The sequence below is a fragment of the Oculina patagonica genome, chromosome 6 (assembly GCF_052425735.1).
Source record: "Oculina patagonica isolate OP01 chromosome 6, crgOcupat, whole genome shotgun sequence".
NCBI lineage: Eukaryota > Metazoa > Cnidaria > Anthozoa > Scleractinia > Oculinidae > Oculina > Oculina patagonica.
The window spans coordinates 6,923,115-6,949,185 of record NC_135763.1 but is presented as its reverse complement, the minus strand read 5'-3'; the positions used below and the strand labels follow the sequence as shown (position 1 = coordinate 6,949,185).

The 26,071-nt window shown below is 41.6% G+C and overlaps 3 protein-coding genes across 6 annotated transcripts in view; 1 reads left to right on the top strand and 2 right to left on the bottom strand.

The window, feature by feature from the left end:
- The window catches only part of LOC144658478 (uncharacterized), a 199,856-nt gene that overhangs the window by 1,487 nt on the left and 172,298 nt on the right, over positions 1 to 26,071 (top strand). The gene's annotated exons all lie outside the window — the stretch shown is intronic.
- The window catches only part of LOC144656588 (uncharacterized), a 507,005-nt gene that overhangs the window by 337,569 nt on the left and 143,365 nt on the right, over positions 1 to 26,071 (bottom strand). The window lies entirely within an intron of this gene.
- LOC144658761 (uncharacterized) lies at positions 574 to 24,545 on the bottom strand. The gene is made up of 9 exons (XM_078519228.1): positions 23,981 to 24,545; positions 3,357 to 3,543; positions 3,167 to 3,270; positions 2,982 to 3,081; positions 2,853 to 2,899; positions 2,338 to 2,467; positions 1,984 to 2,048; positions 1,701 to 1,775; positions 574 to 1,535 (listed from the first exon to the last, which is right to left on the bottom strand). Exons 2-9 carry the CDS (start codon positions 3,450 to 3,452, stop codon positions 1,034 to 1,036), a joined length of 1,119 nt encoding a protein of 372 aa, XP_078375354.1. The 5' UTR covers positions 3,453 to 3,543; positions 23,981 to 24,545; the 3' UTR covers positions 574 to 1,033.

Genomic DNA, 26,071 nt, shown 5'->3' with positions numbered 1-26,071 from the left:
TATATTATTTCTTGTGGTAACACAAGTGTGTTTTGAACAATCTCTGCCCTGGTAAAATTCGATTGCTTAAATATAAAATAACACGAACGCGCGCAGTTCAGTCACTGCTTGTCGAATATATAAATTGACAAAATAATGCAAACTTAAGCTTGATATTTATTAAAAAATTACCATTACCGCGTGCCTACTAGAGTACGAGTCAAAATAACTCAAAATAACTGCGTGCCGAACTAGAGCACGAGGTGACTTGTGATGATAAAACAAATCAACCTTAACCTTGATATTCATTACAAAATACAATTTTTACTGCGTGCCGAATAAAGCACGAGACTTGTATCGATAAAACAACTCAAACTTAACCTTGATATTCATTACAAAATACAATTTTCCCCAAAACACCAAAAAAAAAAAACAAAACAAAAACAATTTACTGCGTGCCGAATAAAGCACGAGACTTGTATTGATAAAACAAATCAAACTTAACCTTGATATTCATTACAAAAAACATTTTTTACTGCGTGCCGAATAAAGCACGAGACTTTTATTGATAAAACAACTCAAACTTAACCTTGATATTCATTACAAAATACATTTTTTACCGCGTGCCGAATAAAGCACGAGACTTGTATTGATAAAACAAATCAAACTTAACCTTGATATTCATTACAAAAAACATTTTTTACTGCGTGCCGAATAAAGCACGAGACTTTTATTGATAAAACAACTCAAACTTAACCTTGATATTCATTACAAAAAACATTTTTTACTGCGTGCCGAATAAAGCACGAGACTTTAATTGATAAAACAACTCAAACTTAACCTTGATATTCATTACAAAATACATTTTTTACCGCGTGCCGAATAAAGCACGAGACTTGTATCGATAAAACAACTCAAACTTAACCTTGATATTCATAGTTTAAGGTCGCATGTAAAAGTGTAGTAACTATTTCTTTTTTAGTGAAGTTGAAATTTCATACAATTGAATGTCTGTTAACTAAACTGCACTCTTTTTACTTTCTTTTTGTAAACCCTATCTTGCACTATCCAAACACCTGGATATTTCCTTTGCGATGTCAAGAACACCCACGACAATCTTTTCCCTATCTTCTGTGCTAAATTTACCCGAATACTGGGTGAAAAACTTGTCCGGGTGCCAAAAGAGGGCAAGTTCCTTCAATCTCTTTCTTTTGGCAAGCTCATCTTTTTCTGTACCCGACAGCATGACTGCTACCATATCCTCTGCCAAGCCATCCGCACAGGGCCATGGTATATCGCTGAAGCTGATTATCTCAGGTGTGGCGTTTTTAAACTGTACCACCTTGGCATCATATGCTTTCCTCGCCTCTCCATCGAGTTCTGAGGGACGTTTCTCTTTAGGCATACGCAGGGGTTTCTCCCAGTGGTCATGGTACAGGGTGTTCAGCGGTGCAGGGTGGCCTATTGCTAGGCCTGTCGCCATCTGGTAATCACACCCTTCCAGCTCCATGATTACTGATGTTACGGCTTCCTCGGCAAGTACATTTTGGATATAGCTGTGAAAGAGAGGGTGATTAGGGCTTCTTTTGTGCTTGTCCGCTTCTTGTTTAAATTGTGTATCTGTGTGCTCCTTAGGTATGTGTACGAAAATCGCTTTCTGTTTTTGCTCGAATGTCAACATACCGCTACACTTAGACAATTATTTATTATTCGATACTTACTAAAATCCCTCCATCCCTGAAGGGTCTATATCTTGAGGCAAATTGATAAACTGTCTTGGAGGCAGGAACAAATTGCTGCATTTTAAAAAAAAGATATACATATGTAAATATATAATTGTCTTACTATTATTATTATTATTATTATTATTATTATTATTATTATTATTATTATTATTATTATTATTATTATTATTATTATTATTAGACATTTCTTTCAATATAAATTTTACAACATAAATTAAAATCGTGAAAATAAAAATGTGTTTGTATCTTAGAAAATTACCCCGGCTTATTCGGAGTGCGCTCTGTAAACATCCAGTAGAGGACTTGATTCACTTCCTTTATAAACTGGGAAATGAAAAGAATAAATGAATGAAAAGAAAAGAAACAACGAACCATCAGTTGTTTTTTTTTTTTTTTTATAAAAAATATGTTGTGAATAAAAAATATTTAAAATTTTATAACATGCCTGCGCAGAGAATGTCAAAGAAATGTTAACCTACAAAAAAGATGCTGCCAAAGAGAATCCAACCAAATATCTGTATCCTTTTTATTCACAAAGTGGAACGAAGTAGAACCACTGGCCCCTGACTGAACTTAAAGAAGTTAAATGTTGCTACAGCAACATTTCCGTTACCTCACAATAGTAGTCGACGCCGAAGTATTTCAACCCAAATTCAACCATTTGGTATTTTCTGAAGTTTTTCATGGCAATGTTGAGGTAAGCCTGATGCCTCTGGTATCTCTCTTCTGGCCTCTCTTTCGATCTGAAGATAAAACACATCATTTGAGAAGGGTTTTCAGCTACACACGCGAGAGCAACTTGCATCACGCGTCACCCGAATAGCCTCGTACCAGCTGTTTTATTTATCTAGATGTTGTCTGTACGATTCGTTTTACTAGTTTTCAATCTTTTATTATGTCCATCACGTTACTGAAAGAAGGAAACTCTTTCGAACCTAATTGGAATTAAAATAATTGGAGTAGGGAATTGACTGCAAAACGATTGGTCAGACTTTGATATTGGCCCTTTCAACAAGCTCCCTCATTTTACTCTTGTGTAACAAAAGAACGTAGTTCGTGTTGACAGAATTAATGGGGTTTAGGTCATGCACTTTTCAGCGAAATGTCTCTCTGTTCCCTTGCACATACCTTGGAGTTTTTGTAATTTCCAAAAGCAATGGTCGCATTGACTTTACCTGCATTGGAAATCATGCACAGGAGTTAGAAAGATTGGCAAGCAAAGGACAGAAAGGGAAATGATAGTGTTTAGCGCCATACTTTTTCTAGTAGTGACTCTATCGTTTCAGCAGGTTTCTTTGCGGCGTCTTCTTCGTCCATCTTTTTCGTCACTTTCTCCATCCATTCGTTAAATCGCTTTCTGTGAAAATAAAAAGTACAAGAGACAGAGATGCTGAAAAATGTTTTGATGCAACTCTCCTTTGATTTGCTTTTAGACTACTCACTTCAGTCTTTCCTTCTCAGTCATTTTCCGTTGCCTTTTTGGAGTCTTTTTGACTCTCTTCTTTCCTTTACCCTCGACTGTTTCGTCTCTTGATCTATCAACCTGCTGAAATAGTTAAGGCACCGTTGCGTTTATATAGTAAAGAAAGTCTTTAGAACGTATTAACCATTTATACGTGATTATTTACGTACCTCTGTAGCTTTACGTGCATCACTTTTACTAGGGCGTGCTTTCGAATTGTTAACTGATTCGCCATCTTTTTCTTTCTGGATATAATTTATATCCATCTGGATGATTTCCTGTTGTGACAGGGCCTCTCCCTGCACTGTTCGATGTGTTTCGATCACTTCCTCCTCCGAGTAACTTTCGTTCACAGACCTATAAACCGCATGGAATATAATTAAGTCTACAACGTATTGGCCAAACCTAAATAAAACGACCAGATTTTTATAGCTTTTTATAATCATTCACTCCAAATTATGAATACATGAAAACCCGAGCAGCAACATAAAACTCAGGCTTCTTTCCTACCTGTTGGACATGGAGTCGTCCTCGTTAAGAATACTCCCCGCAATCCATATCCGTATTTCAGGCATGTCATCCTAAACAAAAATGGCTACTGTGATTACACTTACATACTCTATTGCTAATGCAATTCTGAAAAAAATGGGAATACCAAAAACACTACACTCACCACTGTGAAGTCAAATTTCAAGTTCTGAACTTTGTAAATGGCATACTGCGACAAAAAAAAGACATCAGATCAAAACATTAGCAGCTCGTCGCTTGTTAGTATTAATCCTTTTTTGGCGACACTGTTTGGGAAAATTTGTCGTCGAAATCCACGTTTATAACTGACATTTTTTTCCTGACAGAAACAGACACTTGACTGATGTGCAGTAAGTAATGGGCGTAGCGCATAACGGCAAAACAAAAACAAAACTCCCAATAAGACGAACAACTCTCTTATAAGGAAAGTTGGAGTTGGTCCCGAAGGTGTCGGTCTTAGAAAGAGTTAACTGTGTACTGATACCCTAAGAGACAATAACAGTAATGCACGCTACCATGACGGCGAAGACTCCACAGTCATTTCCGTGTGTTTGCCTGGGAACGTCCTATAAAAAAAAAAATGTCCTTATGTTAGGCAACGAGTCTGCTGAGAGAGGCAGCGTGGCGAGTTGTAAGGCACCGATCTTGAAATTCGAAGGTCCCATAACAAGTCAGTGGAGTTGCTTTTAGTCGACTCCTCGTGTGTGCTTGAAACGGTTAACTCGCCTGCCTCTAACCCTTAGTTTTACAAACTGTTAATCGGACGCGATCTTGTCACGTTTTACAACTTGGCAGCTCACCTCATGGTTTTCATTTACACTTTCTACCTTCCATGTGCGTGGGTCAGTGCTGTTTTGCTTGGTTTCCTTTGCCAACATCCAAAAGATGTGTCTAGTGAACAAAATGAACAAGTTCAACAATATGGCATTGTGCAAATACCTTTTCTAGTTAGATATAAAATGGAGATTCTAACGTAAAGGATATTGTTCTTGCTTAGAGAAAGGACCTAAGAAGGCTAGCAAATGGCGGGCTAACAATGCAAGAACAATCTTACTTTATAGCTGCTATATCCTCGGTTTCCTGATCGCTATAAATGCTGGTCAGAGAGTCATACCAGTAAATGGTTCCTTCTGTTATGTGAACCACCTTTTCATGTAAAAGAAACAACACATAAATCGGGTGTTAGTTGTTATTCATTTTAAAGTCGGGTAATACGGAAATGTAGATACTGAACTCACCGCTACTCTCCAGTGTCCTGGGGCATAAACTGGGATAATTACCCATTCCTTTTCAAAGGGATTTACCTGCGAATGGCAAAGTTGTCGATCACGTTAATGGGATAACTTTAGTAGGCATATAAGGTGTAATTAATTTTTCATTTTATTACATTTTTATGACCAGTCTATGTTGTCACGGAGTTATGAATTGCTAACAATTAACTGAAGTTTGCTTTTAACTTCTTACTGAGCTCTGTTAAAACTTCTTACTTTAGTGAACCAGCGGCCCATGTTGCCTCCCTTGTATCCCCTCCGTCTGAACTTTGGCAGGAATTGCGTCGAATAACACACCACACTTCCGCCCTAAAAATTAACAATCACCCTGAACTGAGAAATTAATGTCACTTCTCGCAACCAATGGTTATTGCAAGAAAAAGTTAATTATATAATTAACTTACTGTTACATATTTTGTTTTTGTCGTAATGCATAACAACTTAAATTCTTAATACGTAGATCTTACGCTGTTTCTGTGTTGTTATCATTTTCTATCGTTTTGTCTTAATGTGTACATGAAACCACAAGCGTGATTTCCCATCGTGTGCAAATAAAGGTTTAATGTACGCGCGTACGTGCGTAGGTAGTAAGGTATTTAGGTTGGTAGGTACTAACCTCTTCTGCAATCTCCCGTTGAAAGTTTTCGAATACCCAATTTATAATCTAACATAACGAAAGAAAGTTTAGTGATTACACATATACACATATGGTTTTTGCGTGGTACGGGGAGATAACAAACTCACTAAAATCAGGTGACTATTTTTCTCACGCGGCAGTCACTTCTATCCTGTTACTTTCGTGCAATAACCCCCCCCCCCCCCCCCATGAAGATAATGGCTTTGACTCCTGTTGGGAGCTGAGTTATGTAATGTTCTGAATAGTTCCATTGTGAGAAAGCTTCCTTATTAATTTCGCATTTTGGTTAAAATACTGTTTTTCCTTGATTAATCGCAATTCTGTGGTTTCAATTATACAGCTGTTATAATAGTTTTTTTGGCAGAACGTTAGGAGTAAATGCCAGAGGTTTTGTCTGCATAAGCTTACAATACAAACCTTGTCATTCACGTCCTCTCCAGGTATAATTGACTTGATGTCGGAAGAAAAAAATCCTGCACAAAGATTTCCAGTGCTATTGCTTTCCTTTGCTGCTTCTTGGAACAACTCTTCAACCTAACATTATTAGCACAAATAGTCACCAGCTATGAAATCAAATAAAGACAGTTTCTTTATGCATTTTCTCCACAAATTTAGGTTCGTACCTTTTTTTCCACGCCTCTTCCGTATCTTCTCCACAGCGGCAACGTTTCCTCGCACCCTTAAAAAGAAAAAAGATTAAACAGGCTGGTATTTGCTTAGATTTTTCCTTAATTGTCTTTCGACTGCAGCTACATCAAAAATGTTGCGGTAGAAAATTTTTGTTACCCCTTGACAATTGCTAGCCGATAGCACCAAGTGAAATTCTTGACACATCAAAATTAATTGTCATGCTAAAATGGTTTGGAAGTCAATCATCGCCTGGGTTTAACTTTTTTTATACTTATTCTGCAAAAATGAATGGGTTTATGTAGCTTGTTACGTAAGTCTTTCCCAGTTTACGGATAGTTTGTCTCCCAACAAACAGAGCTTTGCCAAACCAATCTTAAAGATATGCGGCGTTGTATTTAATCGAGAAGAGACAGAATACATAAAAACTTCCCTGAGAAAGTTTTTATTCTTGTTGCATGTTTTAAAACAAACAACGTAATCATTTCTGAACTTGGGTATGTAGGGTTTAGTATCACCTTACATTTTGAAAAATAACGAAAAACGTACCACTCAATCCTTTCTGCAAATTTTTTTTTTTTTTATTAAGTGCCCCAAGGGGTGGAAAGGTTCAGGGAAAAGTGCATGTTACACATATTGCAGTTGTCATTGCGAGGAAATTTTGCATTACGATAAATTTGAGTTTTCCATTGGAAATACTTACACAAATTTGCGTCGTAACGATTATCGTATCAGTAAATTGATAGAAAACCAAAGACGGCCTCGCGAGCCGCCCTGACACATTACTGACAAACAAGCGTAAACTCAAGCTCCTCATTATTAGTATATTAAGTTTCATAATTCCCCTTTTAAGGTAAATTTACACAATGCCAGACATAAAAGCTTTCCTACCTGTACAAAAGGAACACTGGAAGTGCTCATTATTCTGCTCATTTAAACCAACACAGAGAGGGTGATACTTTACGCGGCATCCATCATACTGTGATTGACATTCAATTGTTGCCATGTCGGAGCTACCATGCACGGACGAAACGCGAAAGTCAGTAGTGTATGTAAAAAGCATAGGACGAGTACAAATGTCACAACAACAGGTTGAAAGAAATACATTGCACGCAGAACATTGCACGCAGTTTTTATCTGGAAAGAGAAACCTTGAGAGAAATTCACATCGTTCGAGTCCGGCAACCTTTCGCCAGTTTGTTGAATTGACTCGCCCTCAGGGCTCACTGAAAAAATACTTTACCCTTTTAAAACATTACAATATTCAATTTACAAGGAAAAATTTCTTGTAAGGCTTTAAGTCACAGAGTAGAAAATGTTCTCACCTGTTCGCTGATTCTTGGTCACATATGCATATCCTTTGATCGTCTTTCCTTTTGCCGTCTGATTCCTAAGACAAATTAATAGGTAGGTAGTAACGGGAACGTAATAAAGTCTTTCATCCCTTTAAAATAATAAGGCATAACTCAAGAATATTATCAGAAGATAACCAGAGAGTAAAACAGAACAAGTCTCAAAACAATAGCATACTCTTACAGTTACTTCACGAGCGCGCGTTGAATATGAGTTTTGCTGTTACGATCTCATATCCAACACGCACGAATGAAATAATGTTTTTTTAAAAACACCCAAAGAAGTGTAACATTTGACCTCCCCAACTGTTTTCGTTGACGTGTATCTGCTACCATATTTGTGGTCAATGGTACTGATGAGCTCATATACCATTGCCTATTAACCAATCAAAACTCAGGAATTGCAATATACCATTGCTAGTTTTAAATGATTTCACCGAAAGAGTTATGTGTCTCCCATAAATGAAAAGAAAAAAAAAAGAAAAAATTTTTACTCCTTCAAGTGATTACAAAAATAAGTGGATCACACTTACCTTTGTTAACACATCTTGCTTATCCCTTCTAGGTCTTTTTCTAGGCCTGTCGTCGAGAATGTAAACGCTTGGGCTGTATACTTTCTGCGCGATAAGAAAAGCCAACGTTTTCACATAGTTCAATATCTTAATATTTAAAGTCAATCGATCAATCCATTTATTTAAGTATCGATCCAATTAGCACTGCTGTACAAGTTAAGCACGCAGCAACGAAATAGAAAAAAAATATGATACATCTAACAGGACTTGACTTGATAAGAGGCTGCCCCGCTTACAGTTTAAGAGGCCAGCAGAGATAGAGTTAAGAAGCACCAAACACATATCCTTTGAAGTAGCAGGGGAAAAGATTTGCACCCCTGGATCTCCGGATTGCAAGTCCAGGACCCTAAAGCACTAGGGCACTCTGCCTGCCTTAACAAATGAATCCATTTCTACCTTGATTTGATAAAAGGTGGCTATCGGGCTGTTAAGGAATGTATGGGGTTTCATTTTTTTGTTTTTGTTTTTTTTTTGTTTGAGGATACGGAGAATTGTTCGGCTTTCTTCCAATGAAATGTCGCCCTGTCTAATGTAGTGAATGCAATCTTACTTTTTTTTCTCCCTCCCTGTCTCCCCCCCCCCCCCTCCGTCTCCCTCCCCCTAGAATTACTTGTGGTTAGTCTAGCCCAGTCTCTAACTCCAACCCCTCTCTTTCATTTTTTGAATTCTAGTTGCGCGCGCTAACTAGTTGAACAGTTGTGATCTATAGCTTTCCATTCTGCTGTCTAAAGGAAGTTTGCCGGAGGACATCATTAAGTCCCGTGAAGGTAAAAGTCTCACGATTTGCAAGTTGTGCGTCGGCTGTTATCGTACCTCAAACCGAGCTTTAGGCGGTTAAACACAGATAACCGGTCGGCTCGTTTTGCCAGGTACAGATAATGTTGAGCTTGCTTTAGACAGCAAAGGTCTTAAGCCACATCAATTAGGACTCGGAACTAGACTATACGGGCTGATTTGAAGGCGGTCATAACGATATTTGGCTTGAACTTTACCGTGGCTAAAGACTTAGTTTTTTACTGTTGAAGTTTGGGAAGCGGGCGTTACGCGCTCGACCACATTCAAATACATCCGGGACATTGTCGGTTATTTCTAAAAGAAACATGTCGGATTGGATAGCCAAGGAATCGCTTCAAGCGCTGATGTGAGTACATAGTTTTCTTTTTTCCCTCAATTTTAGGCGTTCTCCGCCTAGCTAACACTCATAGTTCATAGTTCTCTGTGATTCGCTAGTGGGAGGCGATACGATCGTGTGCATTTCCGGCCGCGACAATGGAGTTGACAATTGAGATAACACATGCCCGCTTCCTCAGATATTTCGCCTGATTTGCTTAAAGTTGAATCGAATCAGTCGATGTAAAATGCTTTAGTTCAGTTTATTTGAGACGTGCATGCTTTAAGAACGCTACAGTTCAGCTCTCCGCCGAGTGTTTTCTTATGTCTATCTTGGTATTAATTTTGACTCACATTTTAAGTTGTAAACACTCTTAATTAAATTGATAGAATTCTTGATTTAAACAAAATGCCGTATATGCAGTCTTTTTGGTTAAAAAACACATAAACTAGAGTACCTTACGTTAAACTTGAGCTAAAATTAGCCCTCATTCAGCGTTCGTTACAGAAATAGGGCTTCAGAACTACGGTGTCATGTCAAATTTCGGGAGACACCTTTTATCAAATCAAGTTAGATTTATAAGACTACATTGAATGTATTAAGAATACGAGGCAATTGAAGATAATACTGACCTTAAGACGAGACCTCCTACGCAAGTCGAATTTCCTTCCCTCTGCTTCAGCTGGTTTCTTGTTTCCACATTATGGCAGAGAAAGTATAAAACTTATTATGGAAGAATAATATTGTTATTTTTTGAAATTCAACAAGGTGCAACGAAAAGTTTAACGACCATGTCACTGAAAAGATATGAGGATCTAGTTAAACTTTGACATAAATTATCCCACAAGAGGGTTCCATCCCTTTTATGTCTCCTCTTTTTCATACTACTTACCCATGAGATTCAGGGAGTGAGTAATCAAATGATATATAGTTTTTCTGAGAAAAAATAAAAAATTCGTAGGTAAATGGCTGTTTTTGCCAAAGCATAAACTGGAGTTAATGTTTAGCTCAATTAAACCTTGCTCTCCCCGTGGATGTGTTTTTCCGGCAATCTGTACCCCGCTCTTTGAACCGTAAACATGTACTTGTATCTCCCTCTATTTATACTGGCCAATGAATGATAAGCTTGCACGCGTTCACAGATTGTCGGCCAATCAGATCCACACAGCCTTCCCCTGTTTACTCTTGCGATCACAGACAATCTTCACTTGCAATTCAGCTAAGCTGCTGGACTCTAGCGTTTATTTCTCTCGCGTTTATTTCGCCCTTTCAAGAGCTAATCGCTATTTACTTTCTGCCAAGTAATCATGACCGACTACACAAAACTCACGTCGGAAGTTCTTCGACTTTTGTGCCAACAAAGCAGTCTTTCAATCCAAGGCAATCGTCAAACTCTTATCGCGCGCCTCCAGGCGCAACAACAACCAGCCAAACGGACCGGTAGCCGTGCGCCCGCTGGACGTCCCAAACGTAAAAAAACCTCTTCAACGCGTGTTCGCACTACTGAAGTCACTCCTGACGCCGAGTCCATAGAGGAACCTGACGATCAGGCCGCAAATCCAACGCCAGATGGCAACACCACTGGCGGAGAACCACGCAACGAAGCACATGCACAGTCTCCGATCACCGTGGATCAGATAACATCAATCGTCTCGGCGATCGTCGAAAGCAAATTTGCCACCCTCACTAACGCGCCAGGACAAGCAAGTGCATCAACAGTGGACCCAGCCGTTAACTTGGGCGATCCAAACTCCGTACAACAGCTCCTATCCAGTACTCCAGCTTCAAACTCCGGTGACCTCGCGGCGCACGTCGACGAAAAAACTCGGAAAGCTATTGTAAAGGGTGAGTACGTTGATTTTGTGTCGCTGTTACCCGAGAATTCTACCGCTTTCTCGACCATTTCCGATCTTGTTACCCTTACTGTCAACGGTGAATCTTTACCTATTTCTTTTCCGAGCCAGCGGAGAGCTAAGAAAGTCCCCATCGATTCCTTCGATCGATGGCTGTCGGCTTTCTCCGTTTTTGCCACCGTTCTCTTGTCTGCATTTCCACACCGGGCCGTGGAGATGTTTGCTTACCTTAGTATTATCCAGTCTGCTCACAAAAAATTCTTAGGTCTCTCCTGGCTCGCTTATGATATCGACTTCAGAAGAAGGGCTGCCCAAGACCCGACCCTTACTTGGTCCAAAATCCACCCCCAGTTGTATCTGGAAAAATTTACCGGCATGTCGCGTTCAGCATGCTTCACTTGCGGTGGGGCCGACCATATGTCTCATTCCTGCCCTCTCTCTTCCCATAGGGACAACCCAACCTCAGGTGGTGACCCCTGCCGAAATTTCAACCGGGGAGCCGCCTGCATCAGGACACCTTCCCCCTACCCCCACCGCTGTTCAGTCTACAACTGCAACGAAGCTCACCCTGCCACCGCCCACCCCAGTAAACGCTCTTGTACAGCTTCAAAGTCAAGTGATCACAAGCGTCGATGATTTTCTTTCTACAATTAAACCGTGTACCCCAGTTAATGTTGATCTTCTCGAATCCTACCTCGAAGGCCATCCGGACCCTCATTTTGTTACTTCGCTTTGTTTGGGCTTACGGGAGGGCTTTCGTATTGGGTATTCTGGTCCCCGGACACACTCTTTTTACCCCAACCTACGCTCCGCCAACCTCCACCCAGATATCCTGGAACAAAACCTTTTGACTGAGGTCCTTAACGGCCACACTGCCGGCCCTTTCCCTGTCCCCCCTTTTGAAAATTTTCGTATCTCCCCTTTGGGTCTAGTTCCCAAAAAACACTCAGACAAATGGCGTACTATTTTTCACCTCTCATACCCTAAAACCTCCTCCACTAGTATCAACGCCAATATTCCCATTGAGGATTACACCCTCCAGTACATCACTGTGGACAATGCCATCCATCTCCTCCTCTCCCTCGGGAAGGGTGCATTTATGTCCAAGACAGACATTCAGTCTGCCTTCCGCATAATCCCTATCCACCCCCAAGACTGGGAACTGTTAGGCATGCAGTGGAAAGGGCTTTACTTCTTTGATACCGTACTCCCCTTTGGGCTCCGGAGCGCCCCCTTCCTATTTAATATGCTATCAGATGCTTTGGAATGGATAATTCGCCACAAACTCAACATTACTGGAGTCATGCACATCCTGGATGATTTCTTTATTGCCCTCCCCCGCCTCGGTCCCAATGCTCCACAGCACTGTGTAACCTCCTGACTGTATTTACTGACCTGGATATCCCCCTTGCCCCAGGCAAGACTTTCCCCCCCTCTACACAACTAGAATTCATGGGAATCCTACTGGACTCCTCCCGCATGGAAGCCAGACTCCCAGACGACAAACTGAACAGGCTTCGTTCACTTGTCTCTGCCTGGCAGTCTAAAACCAACTGTCGCCTACGCGACCTACAATCACTCATTGGGTCACTACATTTTGCATGCAAAGTCGTGGCCCCTGGTCGTCCCTTTCTTCGACGCATGATATCACTAACCCGGGGCTTGTCCAATCCCAGCTCTTTTATCCGGCTAAGCAAGGAATTCCAAAAAGACCTGGACATGTGGGCACTCTTCCTGGCCTCCTGGAATGGGGTTAATCTTTTCCTCCCTCCTTTTTCCCCCTGTTCTGATTTTGTCTCCCTAGTCACCGATGCCTCTGGGTCACTTGGCTATGGGGCCTTTTTCTCCCCTCACTGGTTCAATGGCAAATGGCATCCCCACCAGCAACTAGGGTCCTCCCCCGACATAAGCATTGCCTGGCAGGAACTTTTTCCCATCTACTTAGCTTGCGCCGTATGGGGGCCCTCCTGGCGTAATATGCATGTCCGTTTCTCTTGCGATAACCAAGCAGTGGTGTCCATTATCAACACAAAAAGCTCCAAAATCCCCCGCATCATGGATCTCCTTAGGCCCATTACCCTTTTCACCCTGCAGCACAACTTTACCCTAACAGCAGTTCATCTAGCAGGCCTCCAGAATGGCATTGCTGACTCCCTTTCTCGTTTCCAGATGGAACGTTTCAGGGAGCTGGCACCAGAAGCCTCGCCTACTGGCTACCCCATCCCGGAATATCTGACTCGTATTTAACCAGTAAAGTCTCCAGCTACCTATGGGGCTCCCTGGCACCTTCCACTAGAAGAACTTATGCATCTGGAGAAAAACAATTTATCCTGTTCTGTTTGAAGTTTGGTCTCGTAACACCTGCCACCCCTCTCCTCCCCGCTAAGGAGGTCACTTTAATTTATTTTGTTTCCCACTTAGCTGAATATGTTAGATTTCACACCATTAAAGTTTACCTAGCAGCGATACAAAATTTACATGTAGAGTTCAACTGCAACCTCAACTTTGCCGACATGCCTCGCCTCCAAAACACCCTCCGTGGGATCAAACGTACCCTAGGGCTATCCAGACGAAACCGTCTGCCCATTACCCTTTTTATCCTCGAAAGCATTTTCACACTCCTCTCCCCCAATCACTCCCTCGATATCGACACGGTTATGCTCTGGGCCGCTTTTTCTTTAGCATTCTTCGGCTTTTTGAGGTGCAGTGAACTCACATGTAACGATCAGTTTGACCGCAACGTGCACCTCACCCGTGAGGACATTGCATTCTTCCCGAATATCACCAGTCCGCAACACATGACAGTCTGCATCAAAAAGTCCAAGACAGACCCTTTCAGGCAATCTTCAACTATCACCATCGCCAGTTCACAATCTAACGTCTGCGCAGTGGCTGCCACAAGAGACTTCCTTCTACAAACACCTGGCTCCTCCCCGCAGAGCCCCATGTTCCAGTTTAAGGATGGCACTCCTCTCTCACGACGTATCTTGGCCTCTAACCTACACACTCTACTTGATTTGTGCGGCCTCCAATCCAATAACTACAACACCCACAGTTTCAGAATTGGGGCAGCCACGACCGCGGCTGCTGCCGGCCTTCCTTCATGGCTCATCAAGATGCTTGGCCGCTGGCGCTCCGACTCCTATGAAAGGTACATTCACCTCCCCCAAGCTACTATACTGCAAGTACCATCTACTATGGCTGCCTACCACCGGAACCACACTGGAAATGAGAACTTAACCACATTTGACCCATGGATATGATAACTTTACAAACACTGCAGTTTTTTGCACCTTTATTGAACAGAACTTGGACCATACTGGTCCGCCTATTTGCACGGACAGTAGTCTAAAACTGATACCTTAATTTTTGTTAATTATGATAGTTTTTCTTTGGTTAACATATCTACTAGTTTTGAGAGTGGCAACTACGCACTAGGAATCCTGTCTGAGGCTTCTAACAGTATGCTACTCCCGCACCATCCTGGGTGGGGCAACCGTTCGCTTCCCTAAATATACAGCTCTCTTAGCAGCCTCAGTGTGGGAGGATTCTGTTTCCAGAATTATGGGGATAAGTGTTGCTGGCGACAACCCTTCAGTCCCACACTGAAGCTATGCCTGGGTTGCCTTAGCTTGGGTGAGAAACGGTGGACACATCCACTTCCCCTCGCTACCATCCCTCCAGGAGCTTGGCATAGGTACACGCCACCCTGCCTCTGTGCCCCGTGACACCCATCTCACGGTCTTATATGCCACTCGCTGACACTAGCCCCGAGTACTGGCCTCGCCCATGGCAGGCAGCTCTCGGGTCCAGGACAACACTTATTCCCCCTACCTTTCTCCCACATAAACGGTGTCCTTTTGATTGTGCGTGACATTAATGGCTGTTTTTGCCAAAGCATAAACTGGAGTTAATGTTTAGCTCAATTAAACCTTGCTCTCCCCGTGGATGTGTTTTTCCGGCAATCTGTACCCCGCTCTTTGAACCGTAAACATGTACTTGTATCTCCCTCTATTTATACTGGCCAATGAATGATAAGCTTGCACGCGTTCACAGATTGTCGGCCAATCAGATCCACACAGCCTTCCCCTGTTTACTCTTGCGATCACAGACAATCTTCACTTGCAATTCAGCTAAGCTGCTGGACTCTAGCGTTTATTTCCCCACCCACCCTCCGCATTTATCTCATAGCCCTACTGTTGCCACTCAGACAAAGCATTTCTCGTAGTCTACTAGTTTACATCTGTTTCATTTGTGATGTTATATCCAGTTTATCTATAGTTTATATATATATAAAAAAAAAAGCGATTTTTGTAATACCATTTTATTTGTTGTTGTTCTTTAATAAACGGTTTGGGGGATAAGTGTTGCTGGCGACAACCCTTCAGTCCCACACTGAAGCTATGCCTGGGTTGCCTTAGCTTGGGTGAGAAACGGTGGACACATCCACTTCCCCTCGCTACCATCCCTCCAGGAGCTTGGCATAGGTACACGCCACCCTGCCTCTGTGCCCCGTGACACCCATCTCACGGTCTTATATGCCACTCGCTGACACTAGCCCCGAGTACTGGCCTCGCCCATGGCAGGCAGCTCTCGGGTCCAGGACAACACTTATTCCCCCTACCTTTCTCCCACATAAACGGTGTCCTTTTGATTGTGCGTGACATTAAACAATTTTAAAATTAAATGTCGTCATTTCCTATCAGCCTATGTAAAAAGAAATGATAAAACTTGGGATGTGGCATTTTAATAAACAGCTACCTGGCTTTTGGGGGACTTTTTCGTTGAATTGCCATCTTGGTTTCTCTTGATGTTGCTGGTGCTTTTGCAATCAATGTAGTTGTTGTCGCTCTCTTTGGCTAAAGGAGATAAGAAAGTACAATCGCTATGCGTGTATAACAAGTATAATTTGTTATTTGTAATTTTCGTAATGTCACGGGCAAACGGAAACTTGAAAGAAAGATCTTTCCGCTGCGCAGTAAGCGCAAACTTCAGATGGAAATTAGTATAACCTTAAAATGGCCGGATTATCTCACCTTGCATCGATATAAATTGATGATTTGGCTCCAAGCTCACGTAGTGGTTATCGCTTACGTAACCAAGTAACAGAGGATCAGCTCTTGGATTTCCTGACTCGATGACGATATGGTCTCCATTTCCTTGAGAGCTGGAGACTATCCAGATATTTCTTCTAAGTGCGTGGGCAAGAGCGATAATCGCCAAATGATCACCCCATGTCCCATCCATGCTCATTTTCCTTAAGTAGTTTGGAAGATCATTGTCATCAACATACATAGATAGATCGTGTTGGGATATCTGCAAGTCATCGAGAGTGACATCTTCTGATGTTAACATGTCATACCTTCATAATTGATGACTAAGGAAAGCAACTCACAGGCGAGACCCAAATTCTAGTCACTTATGACAAATACATATGTCTTTGGTTTATAATGTAGGCACATGACAGTTTCACTGCACACATCGTACCAGAACCAAAACTATTGCTTTTATGAAAGTAGCACTCTAACCCATCTTTACGCCAAAAATAGTCACGTGGACTAAATAACATTTCTAAAATAAGTGCTTATATCTTACCCCTAGTGATGCGGGGAATTCAAGTTTTTCTACAGCCAGAGCCCTAAGCTCATAGTGGGTACTTTGTTCTTGTTGTAGGCGTGATAGTTGATCACTAATGGCGTGGAAGAGGCAATTCCCGTCGGACGGAATGTTGACTGCTCGCACTTGTAGTCCTGAATCGGTAATATTTTGTAGCAACCTTTCTTCTTGCCGCAAGATGTCCCTCCGTTCAGAAATAGAAAGCCGTATGGCTGAGGCTATGTCAGTTTCCAAGTATTCTTGCGTAGAATTTGTTTCTGGTACTTAAGAGGAAAAAAACAAAGCACGTGAAATTTTTCTATAGTGTAAGAACGGTTAGTAAATTCCATTTAAATAATTGCGTGATAATGCGAAAGTTACCTTCTTTTGCGGGTGGGGTATTGTGTTCTGTTAAGCCGGGTTGGGAAAGGGACTGTGAAGGACTATCAGATGCGTCTCCTTCTTGCTTACAAGAAATGTTTGTCGGTGATGGCACTGGAAGAGATAATACAATTACTTAGGACTGACCGTGCTGAATCGTAAGCAAAAGTTACTTAGAAACTGGATGTTTTCTGTAAGAAAGACGTATAACAACTTTATTAAACATTTTTAAATCGTACTTACCAGGTTCTGCTGTTGCGTAATCATCTCCGTCGTCATTATTATCTCTGTCCCAGGCTGGAACTATATTGAAGATGTCAATAAATATAAGTTTTTTTTTTAATCTAAACACGCCGATACAGTAGCAAAGGGGTTTATACTCAACTCACCTTGCTTGGCAGGTGACATGTGTCCATGCAGAAGGGGATCAATTGTGTCCTCCATTTGCTCTGTTCTAGTGTAACTGAAGATGGACGGCTTGCTTGTATTTGAAGTCGACTGATTTGCTGATTCTTTGCCGTCAGTAGTGTCAGAAACACTGGCCGCGTCATCTTCATGAATCAATTTTAAACGTTGACCGACCGCAAAAAACCATTCATGACAGCAAGGGTGATTGCAAACTTCGGCAGCCAGACAAGTACCACATCTCCCTTCGTGCAGACGATTATTTGATGGCAGTTCTTCATCTTGAAGCGTCTCAAAAAGTTGTTCGGGACTCCGTGTTCGTTCCTTTTCCCACAAAACTGACCCAATCAAAAAGAAGTTAAAATGTTTTCTCGCCAGGCTATCAATTTTTTTTTCGTACTCATCCTGATGCCGTCTGGCCTCCTCACAATCCCCTCCTTCGCCTGATATAATGTTGGAAACCACTCCCTCATCCAGCGCTGACCACAGTTCCTCCAAGTCTTTCTCGACGTCTTCCAACAGAAATACTTTTTTTGGCTTCCTGGTGGTTTTATGATTCAGTCGAAACAGGTATGCGAAATTTGACACCTCGTCTGCAATGTCACGATGGGTAAGGGGAGTTTTAGAGGCTGATACCTCCTGAAAACTGTTGAGTTCTCTGCACTTGCTTAACATTCCAGCATAAAGCGTTGATACCTGGCTTTGTCCATTTTTCTCCCACTCCACCCGATAAAAATTTAGAGCCTTTCGTTCCTTCACAGTTCCCATCACATTTCGTGGCTTGAAAGGATCTTTAGCTTTCTTTTTCTCTTTAGCTGGTGCACTATCAGGATCCTTGAAAATAACCGTATCTCCAACAGTGAATCGCTGGACTCGCTCTTCCGATACGCGAAATTTGTGCCGGGTATTGTTGGCTATCATTCGTTCCGTAGCTTCAAGAACATTCAAGCGCGTCTCCTCTCGGATTCGGGCGAGGCTGCATCCCATATTCAGGCGGTCTGCGAATGATTGCTCCGGTTCTGGTGAAACGGTTGTGCCTTCTTCGTATTCATATGCATCTTCAACAAGTGTTTCAAGACCTGTCTGCGGCTCGGATGGGTTGTCCGACTCCGATAAAACTTCGTCATCCACTAACTTTTCAGCCTGATCCTCATGAAAGTCTTGATCATTTGGATATTGAAAATATACCGACGAGCGACCTTTAAGAACCTTAAAGGGGACATCTTGGATTGTGTGGTGCCATGTGGTGTTAATTTCTCTTGCAACCAGAGGAAGAACATACGGCCATAGTTTAGCCTGTTCATCAGCTGGTCTGTGGCAAACAAGTTTCTTAATCCGCTTCTTAACGCGCTTATTCAGATTTTCAACTTGCCCTTGACTTTCTGGGTGGTATGGTCTACCATGAATTATTTTAATGCCCAGCGACTCGCATAGGTTTTTGATGACTTCAGCGATAAATTCCGTGCCGTTGTCCGTCTGTAAATATTTTGGGGCGCCTTCGTCAAAGTAAAAAAAATTGTGCAGAATGGAATGAATTTCATTTGCAGATTTAGTTTTAGTTGGAAAAAGCCAGCAATACTTCGAAAAGCAGTCTTTGATAACCAAGATGTAGCGATAATGGCCCCTGTTATTGGTCATAAACGACCGCTTTTTCCCTGGAGCCATGTCAATTAAATCCGCTTGCAATCTCTCAAAAGGGCCATAACTGCGAATTGGACGAAGTGGGGGTGGAACAGTGGGAAATGGAGTGTCCAATTGGCATTCCGGACATGTCTTTAAGAAGTCTTTTGTCAGCTTCTTAATGCCATTGCATGAGAATTCAAGAGAAAACTGGCTAACCAGATTATTCAAACCGACTACTTTGCAACCCCCTTCAGATGAACCGCGATGAATTTCACGAAGGATCTCCAACGCCTTTTCCCTAGAAACCAACATCAAACCTCGAGTTGGAATAAGGTCACCATTGCTGGTATATTCCAAATGAAAAATAGTTTGCTCTTCATTTTCTTGGCTCACTCTGTATCTAGGTTTCTGGGAGTTGCCCTTCCAAAAAATACGGTCACGATGTTTGGAGAAAAACATTTTCCACACCTGCCATTTTGTTGCACTAACAGAGTCGGGTCTTACAGCCTTACGATCGCGCAACTTGGGCAAAAACTTGATGACATTGTAAAGAATATCCCAGCACACAGAGCACATTGGTCCAACAAATGGAGAAGGGCCACAGTTCTTGCAATATTCTTTAAAACAAGCAACGCGCATGTTACAGTCGTGCTAACGGAAAGAAGGTGTAAACAATAAAACACATGCTTCAGTGATGTGTTCGACGGATAACCCTTAAAGTATTGCTTAAACATGATAGCATGAAGTTATATCCGTGGGGTTTGGTGTGTAGGTTAGACTCGTACTAGCTCGCACTCTATTCGGCACGCAGTATAACACATACTTTCAACTCTGTTTTGTCTGATATCCGTGGGGTTTGGTGAGTAGGTTTGACTCGTACCAGCTCGCACTCTATTCGGCACGCAATATAACACATACTTTCAACTCTATTTTGTCTGATATCCGTGGGGTTTGGTGTGTAGGTTAGACTCGTACTAGCTCGCACTCTATTCGGCACGCAGTATAACACATACTTTAACTCTAATTTGTCTGATATCCGTGGGGTTTGGTGAGTAGGTTAGACTCGTACCAGCTCGCACTCTATTCGGCACGCAGTATAACACATACTTTAAACTCTATTTTGTCTGATATCCGTGGAGTTTGGTGTGTAGGTTAGACTCGTACTAGCTCGCACTCTATTCGGCACGCAGTATAACACATACTTTCAACTCTATTTTGTCTGATATCTGTGGGGTTTGGTGTGTAGGTTAGACTCGTACTAGCTCGCACTCTTTTCGGCACGCAGCATAACACATACTTTAAACTCTATTTTGTCTGATATCCGTGGGGTTTAGTGAGTAGGTTAGACTCGTACTAGCTCGCACTCTATTCGGCACGCAGTATAACACATACTTTCAACTCTATTTTGTCTGATATCCGTGGGGTTTGGTGTGTAGGTTAGACTCGTACTAGCTCGCACTCTATTCGGCACGCAGTATAACACATACTTTAAACTCTATTTTGTCTGATATCTGTGGGATTTGGTGTTTAGGTTAGACTCGTACTAGCTCGCACTCTATTCGGCACGCAGCATAACACATATTTCAACTCTATTTTGTCTGATATCTGTGGGGTTTGGTGAGTAGGTTAGACTCGTGCTAGCTCGCACTCTTTTCGGCACGCAGCATAACACATACTTTGAACTCTATTTTGTCTGATATCCGTGTGGTTTAGTGAGTAGGTTAGACTCGTACTAGCTCGCACTCTATTCGGCACGCAGCATAACACATACTTTCAACTCTATTTTGTCTGATATCCGTGGGGTTTGGTATGTAGGTTAGACTCGTACTAGCTCGCACTCTTTTCGGCACGCAGTATAACACATACTTTCAACTCTATTTTGTCTGATATCCGTGGGGTTTGGGGGGTAGGTTAGACTCGTACCAGCTCGCACTCTATTCGGCACGCAGTATAACACACACTTTCAACTCTATTTTGTCTGATATCCGTGGGGTTAGGTGTGTAGGTTAGACTCGTACTAGCTCGCACTCTATTCGGCACGCAGCATAACACATACTTTCAACTCTATTTTGTCTGATATCCCTGGGGTTTGGTGTGTAGGTTAGACTCGTACTAGCTCGCACTCTATTCGGCACGCAGCATAACACATACTTTTAACTCTATTTTGTCTGATATCCGTGGGGTTTGGTGTGTAGGTTAGACTCGTACTAGCTCGCACTCTATTCGGCACGCAGTATAACACATACTTTCAACTCTATTTTGTCTGATATCTGTGGGGTTTGGTGTGTAGGTTAGACTCGTACTAGCTCGCACTCTTTTCGGCACGCAGCATAACACATACTTTAAACTCTATTTTGTCTGATATCCGTGGGGTTTAGTGAGTAGGTTAGACTCGTACTAGCTCGCACTCTATTCGGCACGCAGTATAACACATACTTTCAACTCTATTTTGTCTGATATCCGTGGGGTTTGGTGTGTAGGTTAGACTCGTACTAGCTCGCACTCTATTCGGCACGCAGTATAACACATACTTTAAACTCTATTTTGTCTGATATCTGTGGGATTTGGTGTTTAGGTTAGACTCGTACTAGCTCGCACTCTATTCGGCACGCAGCATAACACATATTTCAACTCTATTTTGTCTGATATCTGTGGGGTTTGGTGAGTAGGTTAGACTCGTACTAGCTCGCACTCTTTTCGGGACGCAGTATAACACATACTTTCAACTCTATTTTGTCTGATATCCGTGGGGTTTGGTGTGTAGGTTAGACTCGTACCAGCTCGCACTCTATTCGGCACGCAGTATAACACATACTTTCAACTCTATTTTGTCTGATATCCGTGGGGTTAGGTGTGTAGGTTAGACTCGTACTAGCTCGCACTCTATTCGGCACGCAGCATAACACATACTTTCAACTCTATTTTGTCTGATATCCGTGGGGTTTGGTGTGTAGGTTAGACTCGTACTAGCTCGCACTCTATTCGGCACGCAGCATAACACATACTTTTAACTCTATTTTGTCTGATATCCGTTGGGGTTTGGTGTGTAGGTTAGACTCGTACTAGCTCGCACTCTATTCGGCACGCAGTATAACACATACTTTCAACTCTATTTTGTCTGATATCTGTGGGGTTTGGTGAGTAGGTTAGACTCGTACTAGCTCGCACTCTTTTCGGCACGCAGCATAACACATACTTTAAACTCTATTTTGTCTGATATCCGTGGGGTTTAGTGAGTAGGTTAGACTCGTACTAGCTCGCACTCTATTCGGCACGCAGTATAACACATACTTTTAACTCTATTTTGTCTGATATCTGTTGGATTTGGTGTGTAGGTTAGACTCGTACTAGCTCGCACTCTATTCGGCACGCAGCATAACACATACTTTCAACTCTATTTTGTCTAATATCTGTGGGGTTTGGTGAGTAGGTTAGACTCGTGCTAGCTCGCACTCTTTTCGGCACGCAGCATAACACATACTTTAAACTCTATTTAGTCTGATATCCGTGGGGTTTAGTGAGTAGGTTAGACTCGTACTAGCTCGCACTCTATTCGGCACGCAGTATAACACATACTTTCAACTCTATTTTGTCTGATATCCGTGGGGTTAGGTGTGTAGGTTAGACTCGTACTAGCTCGCACTCTTTTCGGGACGCAGTATAACACATACTTTCAACTCTATTTTGTCTGATATCCGTGGGGTTTGGTGTGTAGGTTAGACTCGTACCAGCTCGCACTCTATTCGGCACGCAGTATAACACATACTTTCAACTCTATTTTGTCTGATATCCGTGGGGTTAGGTGTGTAGGTTAGACTCGTACTAGCTCGCACTCTATTCGGCACGCAGCATAACACATACTTTCAACTCTATTTTGTCTGATATCCGTGGGGTTTGGTGTGTAGGTTAGACTCGTACTAGCTCGCACTCTATTCGGCACGCAGCATAACACATACTTTTAACTCTATTTTGTCTGATATCCGTTGGGGTTTGGTGTGTAGGTTAGACTCGTACTAGCTCGCACTCTATTCGGCACGCAGTATAACACATACTTTCAACTCTATTTTGTCTGATATCTGTGGGGTTTGGTGAGTAGGTTAGACTCGTACTAGCTCGCACTCTTTTCGGCACGCAGCATAACACATACTTTAAACTCTATTTTGTCTGATATCCGTGGGGTTTAGTGAGTAGGTTAGACTCGTACTAGCTCGCACTCTATTCGGCACGCAGTATAACACATACTTTTAACTCTATTTTGTCTGATATCTGTTGGATTTGGTGTGTAGGTTAGACTCGTACTAGCTCGCACTCTATTCGGCACGCAGCATAACACATACTTTCAACTCTATTTTGTCTAATATCTGTGGGGTTTGGTGAGTAGGTTAGACTCGTGCTAGCTCGCACTCTTTTCGGCACGCAGCATAACACATACTTTAAACTCTATTTAGTCTGATATCCGTGGGGTTTAGTGAGTAGGTTAGACTCGTACTAGCTCGCACTCTATTCGGCACGCAGCATAACACATACTTTCAACTCTATTTTGTCTGACATCCGTGGGGTTTGGTGTGTAGGTTAGACTCGTACTAGCTCGCACTTTTTTCGGCACGCAGTATAACACATACTTTCAACTCTATTTTGTCTGATATCCGTGGGGTTTGGTGTGTAGGTTAGACTCGTACCAGCTCGCACTCTATTCGGCACGCAGTATAACACATACTTTCACTCTATTTTGTCTGTTATGGGGTTTGGTGTGTGTTTGGTGTGCTTGTTTCTGTTTTCGTTACAGTACTTGTGTTCAGTCCCGGGGTATTAAGGTTATTTAAATGGTTAATAACTAACCTGGTGGTGCTGTTTCCGGTGCAGACGCAGTTGTTTTTGTGTCACCCATATTGTGAACTTGAAAGACGCTAATATACACTTGTAGTTTTGTTCCCAGGATTTCAAGCTTTTAAACGGTGTGTCGATTCGGGGATATTTGCACATTTTATATAGAGATTTAGGCTAGGGTTTTGCAACATCCGTGAACGTAAAAGGAAACTGTATTTCGAAACTACATACGCAATGATTTCACAAATTGGCTTATCCCAACTGCATTTGACGTGTTTTAGATAACATGCAGGTTTTATCAGTTGATTTTATTTCCTCGCGAGCAAATACAGTAACACTGGCTATCGCAACTCGTAATATGTATGCCTTTTATTACATTGTGCGGGTGCAGCGCTTTCATTGTTTTATCGTTATCTTTTTTCCTTTTAATGCGAAACAGGTCTAAAGATAGCTTGACATGAATAAGGTTGAAACCTAAGTCCTACTGTTCGTGACACTAGAATGAACTGATGACATGTAGGTGTCGACTGTTGCATAATATTTCATAATTTATGCGTCGCACTCTTCTCAGCACGGTGCTCTATTCGGCATTTTACAAGTCCACAATTTGAGTATTTTTTTTTTTATGTACCGCTAATTGTTTATTTTTTGCCGATCCAGAATACTGCGTGTCTGTTGGGATGCAGTAATTATTAAGCGTTAATGTTGTTGATTAGATTCACAATAATTTGCCTAATCTCTGCAAAAAACGCGAACAGCTCCTCTAGCGGCACTTAAAATTTACAAAACTCACGAAAATGTTACACAACCTCTCGTATAAAATCGGTCTTTTAATTACAAGACTTAAAAAGGACGAACATTCATAAAAAGAATTTCTGATTTTTACAACTTCAACAATTGTAGCTATTGAGTTGGCTTGAATATAAGTTTTTACTTGGAGTCAAATGCGAGTCTAGGCTTCCTCATGAATTGTCCACAGCTAGTCGCCACTTGTGTGGGACCCACACACTGTCTTATACATTTTGCTCTTCATACATGATTCTTCAATCCAAGCACGCTGTGATTGAAATAATTTAATTTATTAAAACAATGTCAAAGAAGCTGCATTATGTGTATAAAGTGCAAATCAGCGTACATGTCCTGTACCAGTAGCGTCTTATATGGAAGTCTGTGGACTTTCGTAGAATTTCGACGTAAACGCCCATTTCAGTCAAGTCAATTCAATTTTGTATCATAATAAAGCTACAAAAATTTTTTTTCACAAATATTCACCTGCCTTTTAGTTTTGTAAAAGTCAATCTTTGAACAGAGGTTGTGTGACATTTCTGTGAGTTCTGTGAGATGGGTTGTTCACATAGCATGCAGAGACTAGGCAATTTTGTCTGTCAGTCAAATCAACAGTGCTCAAAAGAATCACAGGATGCATCTTAACAGACATATAATGACTACATAGGAAACCTACTAAAATGATGGACTCCTGTATGAATAGCAAATTGAAGTCAGCACTGTACAGGTGCCGTACAAATAGCCACTGTATCCAGGATAAGGTCAAAGCTGCCTTTTACTATGCTTTCAGGTAGCTGAAAGGTATACCATGATCATAAAAATGTTTTGAATAAGACCTTGTGGAAGATATCAGTCTATGTTTTATGCTTATATAATTATAAAATATTTTTAGAGATGAAAAGGTTAAACAAGCTTGTTGAAAAGAATTTAATATATGTTGCATCAGAACAGAGTATATACTTGAATAATTGGCTTTGCAATAAGGCTTGCATAAAACAAACATTAGGTCAGCTTGTTACAGCTTGTTGTATCCTTTATTTTCATCATTTTCTTAATAACAAGCAAAATTCTGTTCAAGATTACCGGTACTTTGAAGCGTCCTTACTTTTAGCAGGTTGCAACTTTCAGGAAATTATTGATATAATCATAACAGTGTTGAAATTTCATTACTTTTGGAGGATCATTGCTTTCAGAACCTACGGTAGTTAGACAATCAAGCCAGTTCAAGTAGTGCAGGGACGTGAAGCATTGCTTGTAAAATGCCATTGCAAGGGGTGACCCTATTTAGTTGAATAGAATGGCCGATTGATGGAATGG